At 44.5% G+C, this 14622-nt stretch overlaps 1 protein-coding gene across 1 annotated transcript in view; it reads left to right on the forward strand.

Moving 5' to 3' along the window:
• The first annotated feature begins 11370 nt into the window (after positions 1-11370).
• LOC112161967 (placenta-specific protein 9) overlaps positions 11371-14622 on the forward strand; it is a 7752-nt gene continuing 4500 nt past the window's right edge. Inside the window, exon 1 of the mRNA XM_024297539.2 lies at positions 11371-11574. Coding sequence (XP_024153307.1) covers positions 11511-11574 — 64 coding nt within the window. The 5' untranslated portion in view covers positions 11371-11510. The remainder of the gene's footprint in view (positions 11575-14622) is intronic.

Raw genomic sequence — 14622 nt, forward strand, 5'->3', positions numbered from 1 at the left:
TCCTAAATGTCTTAAAAAGCGAATTTTTTCTGTTGATCTGAAGCCATCTTTCCAAAAAATCCCTCTGTGGGCGTGGTTTATGGTGTTAAGCAGTGTAACTCCTCCCCTTATCCCCCCAGACATGCATTCCACCAGTAGCAGCACTATCTGGAGTTCATAACTGATTTCATGCTAGCACATGCTGATTGTTGAATTCACTTCAACAAGTATTCTGAAATGCCAGAATACAGAAAGTTTCTAATCATGCGTCTTTTTCTAAATGCGTGCAGCCAGTGGTGACGTTTTTAGATGCAGATGAAGGGTTACGTTCAGGAGAACGGTTCCGGTGTCCGGCTAAACCACTCGCCGCGAGCCGCTATAAGGAGCGGTGGATCCAACCCGGCTGCAACTGTAGCTCGCGGCTCCTCCGTGGGTTGAATCAAACGCGGACAGCATATGTGTGTCAACTAATGTGATTTTACTTTCAGTTTCTTTTTAAATACATTAGGCCAACTTAAAAAAAATCCAGTCTTGGACGCAATTAAAATACGAGCGGGCAATGCGATCACCCACGTGTCTGTCCAGTTGAAAAATGTCTCTTTTCCCGCAAATACTCGAATAATTATTGACGTTTCTGTGACCAATAAATCCAACCAATTTTTTCCACAGATTCCTTGGGAAAATAATGAAAGCTAACACCAGTAAGGCCTTTCACTGAATTACAATCCTTGTATCGTTGTATTATTTTCTCTGGCCCCTACAGCATCAGGGTTAGCTAGCTACTGTGACGTGCAGCGAACAGCGCGAGGCCTGCGCTGCGTGAGATCTGCACATTTTCTATTTTCTTAGGGCGCCCTAAACTATTTTTTACCGATGGATTATGGGACATGGACATGTAGCGATTTGGGTTTATTTTGGACTTTGAACTTTTAAGGTTGACCGGTTCTGTGGGAGGGGAAAACGTTTTGGTGTTTAAAAATGAAAAAAATACATTTTTGATTTATCAAATAAAAAAGGTACATGTGAATCCCAAGTTTGAGAAAGCTATAAGTTATTTCAAAATTATATATTCATCTGTGGGGACATTGAATATATCCTTATTTTGTGTTTTTTTAGTGACTTACATTAGTCTACATAACCTAATATTTGCTACAGACATATGAAAGTTTCAGGAATTTAAACTGAGTTTTTCTCGGGCCCTTCGAGTGACAGCGACTTAAAAGGAGAAATACTCAGAAATGCAAACACGAAATGATTTCTTATTACATTTTTTCTCTTTCACAAGAAAAATGCCACACATGCATGTTAAAAACTCAAAAAACTGATTTTCATTGAAGGGGGACTTTAACACATTATTTATAACCTTTTTTTTAAAGATATTTTTTCTTTATTGCCAGTTATTCAAGTTATAAAGTGACCAATCAGATGCCTCAGTAATAGCATGTGACTTTTGCAGGCCCCTCCTCAAACCTTTGATAGATTCCTCCAAGCCACTTTCAGTGGGAGGGGTTTGGACTTAAAACAAGTTCACTCATGATTGGTGACAGTACTTCCTCTAAAAACATGACTCAGACCGACTCAGACTAATCACTGCCTATAATGGCTATCGGTTTCAATATGGCGGTAGACATATCAGGAAGTGACGGAGAAGGCTCTGGACTGATTTCTTGAGGGCTGGAGGTAATGCATTTCCTATGGGGGACCTCAACACTTGTTACGTCCAGTTCTCATTAACAGTCTATGACTGCTACTAACCGAATAAATACTATTGTACAATTACTACCACAGGCAGATTCTTTTAGACTCCCACACTCTTTATGTCTGGATGAAGCTCCTTGAAAGTCAAAGTCCCATCACTTGACATTAGGGATGTCCCGATCCAATCACGTGATCGGAAATCGGGGCCGATCACATGATTGGGGACTCGATCGGAATCGGACCCCTTTATCCGATCAGGATCGGATATTTTAATTCTTCTCATTATGATCAGATCTTTATATTTCATCTTATCATTCCGGATAAATACTCCACTAGAAGTCTGCATGTCAGGAAAAGATCACAAAATGTCATCACCAGAAAACGTAGCAGAAAACGGCAGCAGCTCAAGCAGAAGGCTAACGTAAACAAAGCTAGCTAGAAAGCTAACTTCCGGGACCAATTACTCTTTTAAAAACACTTTAAACTGACAGCAGGTGTCTCTAATGTCCTAACACAAACAACAACCTATAAAGGTATTTCAACAGAAAAATATAGAGTTTTTTTTTTCTTTTTAATGTGAAGCTCTTCATGCTGCAGGCAGACGGCTACACAGCAGCTGCTAACTGCTACATGCTAACGCCGTGATTTAACTCCTTAGGACCCGAGCTGTCCTTTGATATGCCTGTTTGATTTATCTGATAGAGAAATAACAGCTAAGAAAATTAACTACTGTGGTAATAAAACCAAAATGTGATGTCTTAAGAACTTAAAAAATAAGCACATAATCTTAAAAATAACTAAATAAATAAAACTAATAAATTAAAACTAATAATGATATCAGCTATTCATGAACACTCATCAAATTTTGTGCTAAAACAAAGTCATAATTTATTTTTAAGAATTTTAAATGAGGACAGGAATCACATTTGGTCAAAAATGTTCAATAGCTCTAAAGATGTTAAAGCTAAACTCACTAAACTTTATCACATGACTAATTATCACTTATATAACAAGAAAATAGTATTTTTTTCCTAGTTTATATTTGCTGTATTTTTACTTGTTTATTAAAGCTACTTCACAGAAGTGTTTTATTTAAGTTTTTAATAATAAAAAAAGGTTATTGAAATATAAATAAGGGACAACACTAATCTGTTTCTTCAATTTATTCAATGTTTTGAATGTCATAAAAGTGTCGGATCGGGACTCGGTATCGGCAGATACATAAAATCAAATGACTTGGAATCGGATCGGGCCCAAAAAAACCTGATCGGGACATCCCTACTTTACATACTCTTCAGGGAGCGTATTTTTTCCTCCACAGTTGACCCCTCCTCCAGAGTAGTGCTGAGCTACAGTTACAGACCCATTTAGGAACCATGTAGTGGTTTACCCCCCCTCTAGTGACAAGCAGGGAGGCAGAGTCCTGTTTTTATTCTTTGGTAAGACCAGATCATAGATTTGAACCCTTGGCCTCTGAAAAAAAACCCCCGCTGTTACATCCTAAAAACAGAAATAAAAGGTCCAAACAAAACACTCAGTAATAAGTAGCTCCACCCTTTTTCTTGATCACTTCAAAATTTGTTTGCGCATGCTTGATGTGAGTGTTTCTAAAAGAAAGGGTATTATCCACTGATGTCCATTCTTGTAAACTTTCTGGAAACTTTCCTTAACATCCATCCCAAAGTATTCTCAATTGGATTTAAACAGGGAGAACATGCAGAATGGACCAGTCATGACCATGCAGACGAGGGTCCTCAGTCATGTGGGACGCCACACAGCATCATCTCAACATGGCCAACTGGGAATGAAACACATTGTTTCATTGAGGAAAAAAGCACCCCAGACCTAAGATCATGATGGTTCCTCCTCCGATGTGTCCTGTAGAAAAGATTTGAGGAGGGATCTCTTTGTCATGCTTGTTTGGTTGGATGCCATCATGACTTTCAAGGTTACATTTTCCTCATCAGAGAAGAGCACTTTCTTCCACTTTTGAAGGTCTCATCTTTTGTGCTCCCATGCAAAGTCCAACCGGGAAATCTTGTGGTGTTGATGGAGACGTGGCCTTTGAAGGCTCCTTTTGTTTTTGAAGCCCTTCTTTTGGAGATGCAGTCTGACTGTTACTGAGCTTCAGTCAGCACCAGTGATGTTACCGTGATGTCCTGTGTCTTAGCAGATAGCCTTTTGGATCCTGAGGCTCAGTGCCAGTAACATTTTTCTGGGTCTGCCACTTGGGTTTTTGTTACGTAACCCTCAAGAAGGATAAAAAAAATGAAGCTTTCATTGTGCCCAACCTCAGCAGTGATGGCACATTGTGAGAGACAAAGAAATAGAACATTTTTGCCTTTGTCATCAAGAGACCTTGAAAGGATGATCTCTTGTTAAATACTATTAAATGCAAAGTTTGGTACAAATTGTGTTTTTAAGCCCATAGTCTTAACCTTTGATCACCTGAGGAACAATCCTCTTTGTTTAAATTATTTACTAATACATTGGTAGCTAAAATACTTGTTCTCTTGCACCTCTTTCTGTAAGGGTTCTGTGGCTTTGCTTGGAGGTTTTTTTTTTTTTTTTTTGAGTTCACACGATACCATGCCACGTCAGATGGGATTTCCTGCAGGCAAATTCAAGACATGTCAAGCCACATCCACTCATCCATTCCTGGGGGTGGGGGTGGGGGGCTGTCGGGGCCATCCTTCCTGTTCCTGTGGAGGATCACTGGGACTGCTCCTTCATGTTCCCTGTCCCTGAGGATGGTCACCGCTCATCCCCCTTGGTTGTGTTGCCTGTTCCAGAGGAGGGTGTCTGGACCGCTCCACTTGATGTTTCCTGTCCCTGGGGAGAGTCGCTGGGACCGCTCCACTTCATGTTACCTGTCCCTGGGGAGAGTCGCTATAACTGCTCCACGTCATGTTACCTGTCCCTGGGGAGAGTCGCTATAACCGCTCCTCTTCATGTTACCTGTCCCTGGGGAGAGTCGCTTTAACTGCTCCTCTTCATGTTACCTGTCCCTGGGGAGAGTCGCTATAACCGCTCCTCTTCATGTTACCTGTCCCTGGGGAGAGTTGCTATAACCGCTCCTCTTCATGTTACCTGTCCCTGGGGAGAGTCGCTTTAACTGCTCCTCTTCATATTACCTGTCCCTGGGGAGAGTTGCTGGGACTGCTCCTCTTCATGTCCGTTCCTGGGGAGGGGTTCTGATATTCCTCACATCCGTCTGGCTGCGGGAACCCTAAATGTTTTCTGGACTTTTCTTGTTCTGTTCTTCCATGGCCCATCCTCCTATTTTTTGGAAATCTGGGATCTACCCCTTTGGTGGAGGGGTACTGTAAGGTTTCTGTGGCTTTGTTTGGAATGCTTTTTGGTCATGTTCTGAGTTTCCCTGCCAGTCACACCAGTTTCAAGTTAATCATGATTCACAGCTGTCTCATTTTAGTTAATTGTCCACATCCTATTTAAGTTTCTGGTTCTCAGTTCATACTTGTCAGATCATCTCCTCTGTTCTGTTCAGTCACCATTTTTGTTTCTCCTTGTTTGATAAATATTCTAAGTTTCTGCCACCAAGCCTGGTCTCCTGCATTTGGGTCCTCCATCACCACCTCTTCTTGACACTTTCTTCTTTTTGCATTTTGAAGTTCTTTTTAGAACCCCATGCACTGGGCAGTGAGAAAAGAGCCGCTTCAAGTCCCAAGACCTTTCTGTGTGGAGTTTGCGTGTTCTCCCTGTGCATTTATGGGTTTTCTCTGGGAAATCTGGCTGGCTCCCACAGTCCAAAAACATGCTTCATAGTTTAATTGATGTATAACTGCCCCTAAATGTCAGTGTGTATGAGTATGTGTTTGTGTGGCCCTGTGGTCAACTGGTAACCTGTCCAGGGTGTACCCTGCATTTGCCCAACAGCAGCATTGGTTAGGGTCCAGCAGTGACCCTAAAAGGATAAAGCGGGTTAAGACGATTGGTTGATAGTTCAAATCTTGTTAATGTCCAGCTGTGATGAAAAAAAATTCTTTCAAGATTTTATGAATTAAAGGGTTGAAAAGAACGACAGAAAGACCTCACACATCAGGTTTGCTGGTTCAGTGATGAAATGAAGTTCCTGACGGCGTTGGTGCTGCTGCCTGTGGCGACACGTGCTCATCGTGACCCCTGACAGACGTCTTTGTTGCACTGAACAAAGAGACGTCTGGACAGCAGGAATAGGATGGAGGACAGAAATAGACGTGAGAAGGTGACCCCGCCTGCAGCAGTCTGTCACGCTGCAGATCATCATCACACCGCTCACTGGACGCCATGGTCCAGAGGAAGACTTCTGACGTCTGAGTACAATCCTCAGCTGTTCTGAGCTTCCTTCATAAGATCTCAGTCTGGGTTTCTAAAACATGGTAATACAAATAACAGTTCTCAGTGCCTCCCCCATCGTTTGCTCTTCTTATAGCTGCACGGCAGTCTGCAAGCTGTGGATTCCAAAGAATAAAACTTACAACAAGACAAGAAGTTACAGCTCCAAATAACACCAGAGAGGAATGAAAAGAAGAGGAAAGGGTCTCTGAGAAGATGGAGAAACTTCCCTGAATTATCTGGAACTGACTGACACTGGACTGTTGTGTGTTTTCATCAACTTGTTAGGAATTCAGAGGATTTTTTGTAAGGCTGTTAGAACCAGAATCAGGGATGTGAACCAGGACCAGGTTTCACTGAAAGCTTCAGACTGGAGAGCCCGAGGTTCAGACATGGTCTGTGCAGACTCTGTTTCTAGAAAATGTGTTTGTCTGCAGTTTGGCATCTTTGGGGCAGAATGGCATTTGTGTGTCTACAGCCCCTCAGCCTTTTCCTGTCTGATTGTGCACATGTGAGCTGGGAGCAAGTATCTGTGCCTCCATCTGTTTACAGACACCCAGTGCCCCCCCTGGCTCCGCTCTGTCATCCACTGATCCCTTCATTCTCCTTCACTTTTGTTTTCCACTACTTGAATCTAAATCTGCTTAAGAGTCCAGACGTGTGAGCGGCGCAGGACTCTGAAGCCGGTCTGGGGAAAGGAGATAACCCTGTTTACCACACAGCCGTCCTGGTCGCCTGAGGTCGGACGGGGGGGGGTCAGGGAGGGAGGCGGCTTCAGACAGATCAGTTCGATTAAATGTAAAGGCCACTCTGGATTGATTTTTCTCCCCTGCTAAAAACCGAACTGAAGGATGACAGCCTCAAGAAAGTTTTTTCCTGGACTTTCTTCTTTGTGGAGCACACAAACCTGGCCTGACTTTTTTCTGCTAAAACCACTTCAGATATAACTTCATGTAAAATTCAACTACCGTGGCCGTGGTGCAGCGGTAGGGTGGTCGACTCCTGATCAGAAGTGAGCGGGTTCGACTCCCGCTTTGCCCGCCCATGTGTCGAAGTGTCCTTGGGCAAGACACTGAACCCCGAATTGCCTCTGGTGGGAGGTTGGCGCCAGTGTTTGGCAGCAGAGCCACCACCAGTGTGTGAATGTGTGTGTGAATGGGTGAATGGGTGAATGGGTCTGTGACTGTGAAGCGCTTTGGGCCCTTGAAGGAGGGTAGAAAGCACTACACAAGTATACGCCATTTACCATTAAATCTATCAGCTGTGAACAAAACTGCTAGAGGGCTTCAAAGTGAGGGAATGAGATGAAATGTAAAACTGAAAGTGTCCAGTTTTATTTTAACATATTGGTTTGATTTTGAAGCTGAAAGTTGTGGCACACTAAAGTTCTTCCTCTGTGATTCGCTGTGTTTCAAGGTTTTTACTGCTTTCATATCCAGCTGTTCTCCATGAAAACAGCTGCTGAGCTTCCGTTCATCTCTCCCTGTTTGGATCCTCAGTTTCTGCTTCACCTTTGACCTGCTCTCCTCATGCTGGTTGAGTTTGTGTTACAGCTTGAACCATTTAATCCTTTTACACCTATTGATGCAAACATGCATCAAACAACTTTGGCTCCAAAATCATATTAATTTATCATCTATTTGAAAATCAAAACCATAACAAATCCACCTTCTGTCTTTACTTTAAACCACATTTAAGACACACTCCTTTATTCTGTTGGATAATCTTATCCTTTAAAGGGTTAGTAATGGGGTTGTGGGTCATTTTCGGTGTTAACTGTGTTTCGCCTTATATTTACCATTTCCAAATGTTTTGGCGTGTTTTGAGCAAGAAATATTGAAATAAAACGGCATTTTTGAGGCCAAATTTGGCAAACCTGTCTCTTCCGGGTAAAAAGCTCCGTTTTGGTCACGTGGTGCGTGTGACGTCAGAAGGGTCAACATAGCAAGATGGCTTCTCCTTAGCGTGTCGGAGCTAGCGATAGCGGCGATATTTCAAGGTCCACAATTCTGTCTTCAGACTCAGATTGTGGAAACATTTGTTCTAAAAGTGACGCTGATTCAGAGGCGCCGGGTGTTTGTGGTTTGAGGACTGTAAAGCCCTATCAATTTGAGCCGGCAGCGCGGAAAGTTAGAGCTCACAATCTGGCAATGACACTGACAGTGACGCTGAGAATGCAGATGAAAACGAAAGCTGTCCGTTTATCAGAGCCATGCTCGAAGCTGGAAGACGTGGAGCATCTCGTGAAGCTTTATTTACAGATCGGAACCTTTTGGCGACTCTAAATCGAATCATCAATGACGCTGACTATCCGGGTCGGTAATGTAGAGTTTCATATGCAAAATAAAGAGCTTAGAGACATGTTTGCAGGACCGTCCGCCACTTTATTATTATTTATTTATTCACTTATTTATTCACTTTATTCACATACCCAGAAGCTCTTTCACCACCTTACTGCATGTCTCTGACGTGCGCAGAAAAAAAAGGAGAATGTAAACAGTGCTCCGTACGCCCCGTTCTCCACATGAATCGTCCCGTTTCAACACACAACAACAACAGGGGATGACAACAGTCTGTCACGTTAGCTAAGTACACTGAAAATTCCGAAAACGATTCCTCTTCAGATGAAACCATCACACAGAAATGAATGAGATCTGATCATTCACGGAGGAAGAAATGACTGGTGGACCGCTGCGAGTGTCCATGGTTTCATCAACGGATCTGCAGAGATCCTGCAAGCCACCATCAATGATTAATAAACTCCAAATCAAACAAAGAAACTTCCAAACATGTGCAATGTTTTAAACATTCAGTTTACCTGTTGAAATCAGAAGCTTTTCACAGTTTAGTCGGTCTGGTTCTGCTCACGGGCTGCACGGTGGCGCAGTGGTTAGCGCTCTTGCCTCACAGCGAGAAGGCCCCGGTTCGAATCCCGGCTGGGACCTTTCTGTGTGGAGTTTGCATGTTCTCCCCGTGCATGCGTGGGTTTTCACCGGGGACTCCAGCTTCCTCCCACCGTCCAAAAACATGCTTCATAGGTTAATTGGTGACTCTAAATTGCCCCTAGGTGTGAATGTGAGAGTGTATGGGTGTGATTGAGGCCCTGTGACAGACTGGCGACCTGTCCAGGGTGTACCCCGCCTTCACCCATCAGTAGCCGGGTTAGGCTCCGGCACCCCCGCGACCCCGAAAGGGACGAAGCAGTTAAGAAGATGGATGGATGGTTCTGCTCACAGTGTTCATTCACAATAGGCTCATTTCGATTGTAAATCTCGTAAATTTACGACTTTAAAAATCATAATTTTATTTATTTATTTTTTTGTGGCCCTAATACTCCGTCGGACCATAACACCGATGTTTATAGAATTCAACTTTGCCGCAGCGCACACACATACATGTATCTGCAGACACCCTGGGTCCGCCTGCATTCTGCTGCTGGCGCTGTCTCACTCATATGACGTCAACGCGTCACGTGACCCAAATCGAGCCGTTTCTGAAGCAGGGCGAAATGCGAGTGTGATTTGTCGTTGATTTTGTCAAACTTTACAAAAACCTGCGTTTGTCAACGGTAATTATTTGTTATTTTTGATACATTAGAACATATGGAATATATCTGGATACTTATTTTAGCTTTGTCCCAGCCCATTACTAACACTTTAAAGTTGGACCCAATATCTTCACTTTAAGACCGGAGCTTTAGCTTCAGTCTTCACATTCTTACGACTACTGTAATTCTTCAACTGTTTGTGCAATTTATGTGCATTCAGCGGATTTTGAAAAGCATTATGCAACATTTTACTGACATAAAGTTTTGCATATTGATGCCAAGCCAATATTTTTTAAAGAAAATATGTCTTAAAAAAAACACACCCTTTTTGATTTTGACTCTCATTCATTGTATTTTGGTCTTTGATTCTGGTTTGGGTTACTCTCAGCCCCCTCACTGTCACTGATACAGGGTCCCTTCTGATTGGTTATTTTCTCACAGAGGCCCACGTTTTTCAGCAGACTCCTGGCTGATCCACATTGAACGAACAGCTTTGTGTCAAATCCAGCTCTGTGTTTGGTTTTTTTTTCATGAAGGGATCCTCAATGAAGCAGCATGAAGAAACAAAAACTCCACTTTCTGTGCAGAAAAAACAAATTGCGTCCACTGCTATCTGCTGAAATATACCTACACATAGGTCATTGTAGCAGTCCCTACCCGGCCAGCACGGCCAAGTGGGCCTTATATGGTTTAAAAGTGAGCAGAAAATGTCGGCCCCGATTGGGTTTGTCCAGTTTCTGTTATGGCTCCACCTGTGTTTGCCCAGATTGGCTTAAGTGAGCACTCAGTGGGTAGCTCGATACAGCGGAGCTCGCTAACATGCTACAGGGGAGCTTGCTAGCTAGATACAGTGGTGCGAGGGGTGCTCACTAGCTAGATATAGCTGTGCTCGCTAGTATGCTACGCTGTCCACCACGCACCTGGCTAGCATAGCGAGCTAACCCACTGATGTTTTTGGCAGGATCAGATTCTAAAGCGATTGTCTAACTGCCCTCAGTTCCTCCCACCCAGCAGCAGTTTGGAGGCTTTCTGAAAGCTCTGCATGTCAGAAAAAATAAAAAAATAAATGACATTTGGTTGAGAAGTAGGGCTGCACGGTGGCGCAGTGGTTAGCGCTCTTGCCTCACAGTGAGAAGGCCCCGGTTCGAATCCCGGCTGGGACCTTTCTGTGTGGAGTTTGCATGTTCTCCCCGTGCATGCGTGGGTTTTCACCGGGGACTCCGGCTTCCTCCCACCGTCCAAAAACATGCTTCATAGGTTAATTGGTGACTCTAAATTGCCCCTAGGTGTGAATGTGGGAGTGAATGGGTGTGTGATTGAGGCCCTGAGACAGACTGGAGACCTGTCCAGGGTGTACCCCGCCTTCGCCCTTCAGTAGCCGGGATAGGCTCCGGCACCCCCGCGACCCCGAAAGGGAAGAAGCGGTCAAGAAAATGGATGGATGGATGGATGGTTGAGAAGTAAACATTCAGTGTTTTCTCAATGTTGAGTACAACCAGGTCCATGTTATCCAAAGGAAACCCTCGAACATGAATAAGGTTATAAAGATTCACAAACATCAAAAATCTGTCCGACTAAATTATTTTTTATGTCTTCCTCCAAATACTTGAGCAAAACAGTTAAGTCCAAAGTTAGTGTCTGAGCAGGTCTGTAATGTAAGTCTTCATTTTTGGTTTTGTGGACACGGAAAAACCGAAACATTTCTCTGTCTCAGCCCGAGGCTGCAGCTGAGATGTGAGTCCCCTCCCCAGTACGTTCCTCCCACCCCTTCCATCACAGAGCTTTTTGTTCCACACTCTCATCAGAAAACTAGGCGCTAAACAAAGTCAGGGGGAAGGGGGGGCTGCAGGAGAACCTCAGCTCAGTCAGAGGAGCTTCAAGTCTGGACTCCTCCTCCTTCATTGTTGTGAGAACATTCAGAACCCTTCGACGGCGGCTACTCCTCTTCATCATGATCCAGTCCTCCTATGGCGTGATCGGACTCCTCCTCCTTCTAGCTTGCCTCACAGCAGCAGGTAAGGGGTGAAGGCGGGGCACAGGGTCACACAGGTGAAGCAGCTGGTGGGTCGTTTGGGGGAACCCACATTCGCGCTCGTGAATGCTCAGATTTCCGCTCTGAAACTGATCCACCGACAGCACAATTTACAAAAACTTCTTTGGCTTCAAGTCCCCCCCCACCAGCTTCCAGGCTCTGGTCAAAACCCAATGAAAACTCAAAAATGTGGGTCAATCCCCCAGAGCCACATCTGTGAGTGTGAATTACATGGAGCTCTGCTGAAGCTCCGCTTTGTGGCTGCGCACAAACGCTGTTGTGGAATGAACCGGAGTTCTGCTGAACAGAAGAACCAGAGGCTGGAAGTCTCTGTGAAACGCAGGGTTTGAGTAATCCCACCGTTAGTGCAGTGTGATGGATCCTCCTGCATGTGTGGAGCGTTATGATTCTCTTTAAACACAGGCTTGAATAGAGAACATGCCAGAATGAGCAGATCATCAGCACTTCAAGTTTCATAAATGTTTTGAGATCTGCAGCTGATGCCCTCCTCACATGCATCTCCTGCAACTTTTGAACTTTTTTGCATCCATGGATCCTTACAGACTACCAGGGGTTCCCCTGCCCTTTTGCTCTCCTGACAGACTTCAGAAAAAAACGGTTTAACCAACAATAGGACAAAAACAATCTGGTTCATATTCTTTAGCTTTAAGCTGCTAACGGGTCAATTCCTCCTCCAACTTCAAACTTGTTGTGTTCTGTTCTTTGTTGTGGATGCATTCTGTCTACAGCAGAGAACAAACTCACAAACTGCTACAGCTTGAAAACATCTGAGTGCTGACTCAGCGGCTTGGATCGGCATATTTGTGTGTCCTGTTGTGTTTGTGTTGTTGCTGCAACAGGTTGCCCACACTGAGGGGGCAGCAGGCGCTCTGGTTACACAAAGACACGATTGCGCCGCGTTCCTGCCCCGTCAACACCACATGCAGTTCATTACAGACCCTGAAGGTCAGGAAGCTCCTCTGCAGCTACACCAGATGGGAGCACAGCTGGGGCGTTTTCTCTTCTTTTTGAGGGGGGGGGTCAGACTCTGATCCTGCTGTTCCATGCAGGCTCACAACCCTTTCTGCAGGAGCTTTGTCTTCTGCAGACGTCTGATCCCTCGTCGGTTACCGTCGAGTGAAAGCGGGCAGCTTGCCAAAGCATCCCGGGCTGAGCGGGTTTAGTGTACCTCTGCAGTGCAGCACAGCCAGCTGACATCTGTCCTCTCCCCGAGAAACCACAACCCATCCTGGGACGCTCCCTGCATGTCCACAGCTGCCAGAATATTACGAGCTCTAAGCACAAACCTCTGCATCCTCCAGATTCACATTTTTCTATGGATTCTATGGAAAAGAAAACAGCAAAGCAGCTGCTAAAATGGCTCAAGAGTGTTCACATTTTCTCAGTGAAACAGAATATTTCCAGGAACTCCATTTCAAGGAGGAGGGATCAACCAGAAGAAGATACAAAGCATGAACAAAGAAATGTTTAAGTTTGAAATTTAAAAAGAGTTTATTCACATTCACTCCCTTGATTTGTGTCAGTCCAGGGTTGACCTGTTCTTCCACACCACCAGAACAACAAGCAGACTTTCAGAAGTGTTGTCAATAAAGCCAGTGGAACATCAAGCCACATGAGCAGGGGCATGCTGAGACCACTTTTCAGCCCAGGAGTTTGCTTCTCTACACCGACCCATGCTTTATGCTTTATATACAGAGTATAAGTGCGACTTCTACTCCGGTATGACTTATACTTTAAATGATATGTCTATCCTTAGTACTCCTATAGTAGATCCTGCTGGAAGATGAAATCTGCATCTCCATCCAGATCCTCAGCAGAAGGAATCATGAAGAACATTCTGCTAGACTGTTGCAGTGATCTTGGTCTGAAGAAAGCAGAGTTTACCAACATCAGTGCTGGATATTTCAGTCCAGATCACAACTGACTGGAGATTTCCATCTGGACCTCAGCAGTTTGGGTTCTGCTCCTCACCAGACTTGGACTGGTGAACACGCTTTACTGTCATCAGTAAACAGAACCTTGGACCATTGTTCAACAGTCCAGTCCTTCTTCTCCTTGGTCCAGTTGGGACGTTTCCTCCGTTGGTTCAGGCTCAGAAGTGTCTTGACCCGATGAACTTGACAGTTGTAGTTCATGTGTCTGAATGTGGAGGTTTTTGAAGCTTTTCCTCCACCTCCCTCCACTCCCTCTGCATGTCTGCAGGTTCTTGGATCTTTGATAATCTGCAGAAGTCCACAGTCGTCTCTTTTACTGCTGCATCTTTTACACTCATTAGACTTTTTGTTGATCTGCTTGGACACAGAATCAATGGAAATCAAATGAACAGTGGTCCTTAAATCTATATTCTATGAAAGTTTAATTTCTTTGAATGGAATTGTAGAAATAAATTCACATTTCTATGACATTCTAATGGAAAGGGTCTGTATGTCTGGAGCACAACCTGAACTACTGATCAGCTGTAAATGCTTCCATTTCCCGCTCTCAGTCACAAGACTATTTAAACTAATGTTAAAACAGACTTTAACGCGAGTCACAGACAGCTTTACAGCTGATGTGATATGAAGAAATACAACTCAACAGTTGTGTACAGAATTCCACTTACATCCACTTTACATCACTGCAGCAGAGTTGATGAACCGAGACTGAGGAGGCAAAGACAAAGTCTGAGAACAGTGTTTGTCCCTGTAATGGATGGACAGCAGGTCGGGGGTACTTCTGAAAGGCAGCCTATCAGCCTGTCAGTCAAATAAAAGCAGACTCCCAAGACCTCTCCAATGAGCTGGCTCCAAAGAGTGGCAGGGTTTGGAAACATGCCTCATGGGCGTTCTGTGGAAGCGGGGGTCCCATTAGATACGGGACCTGGGGGGTCTGGCTTGTTGGGTTCTCCACTGAGAAACCGGTGGGGGCCTCAGCCGGTCTGGCTGCCTAGGTCCCGTCAGTGCCTGACCAGTGCACCCATGGGAGAGGCGCTTGGGGGCGGGGACTCGGATTTGTCCCTGGGACTGGCTCC

The sequence above is a fragment of the Oryzias melastigma genome, linkage group LG15, assembly GCF_002922805.2.
Source record: "Oryzias melastigma strain HK-1 linkage group LG15, ASM292280v2, whole genome shotgun sequence".
In the NCBI taxonomy this organism is placed as follows: Eukaryota; Metazoa; Chordata; class Actinopteri; order Beloniformes; family Adrianichthyidae; genus Oryzias; species Oryzias melastigma.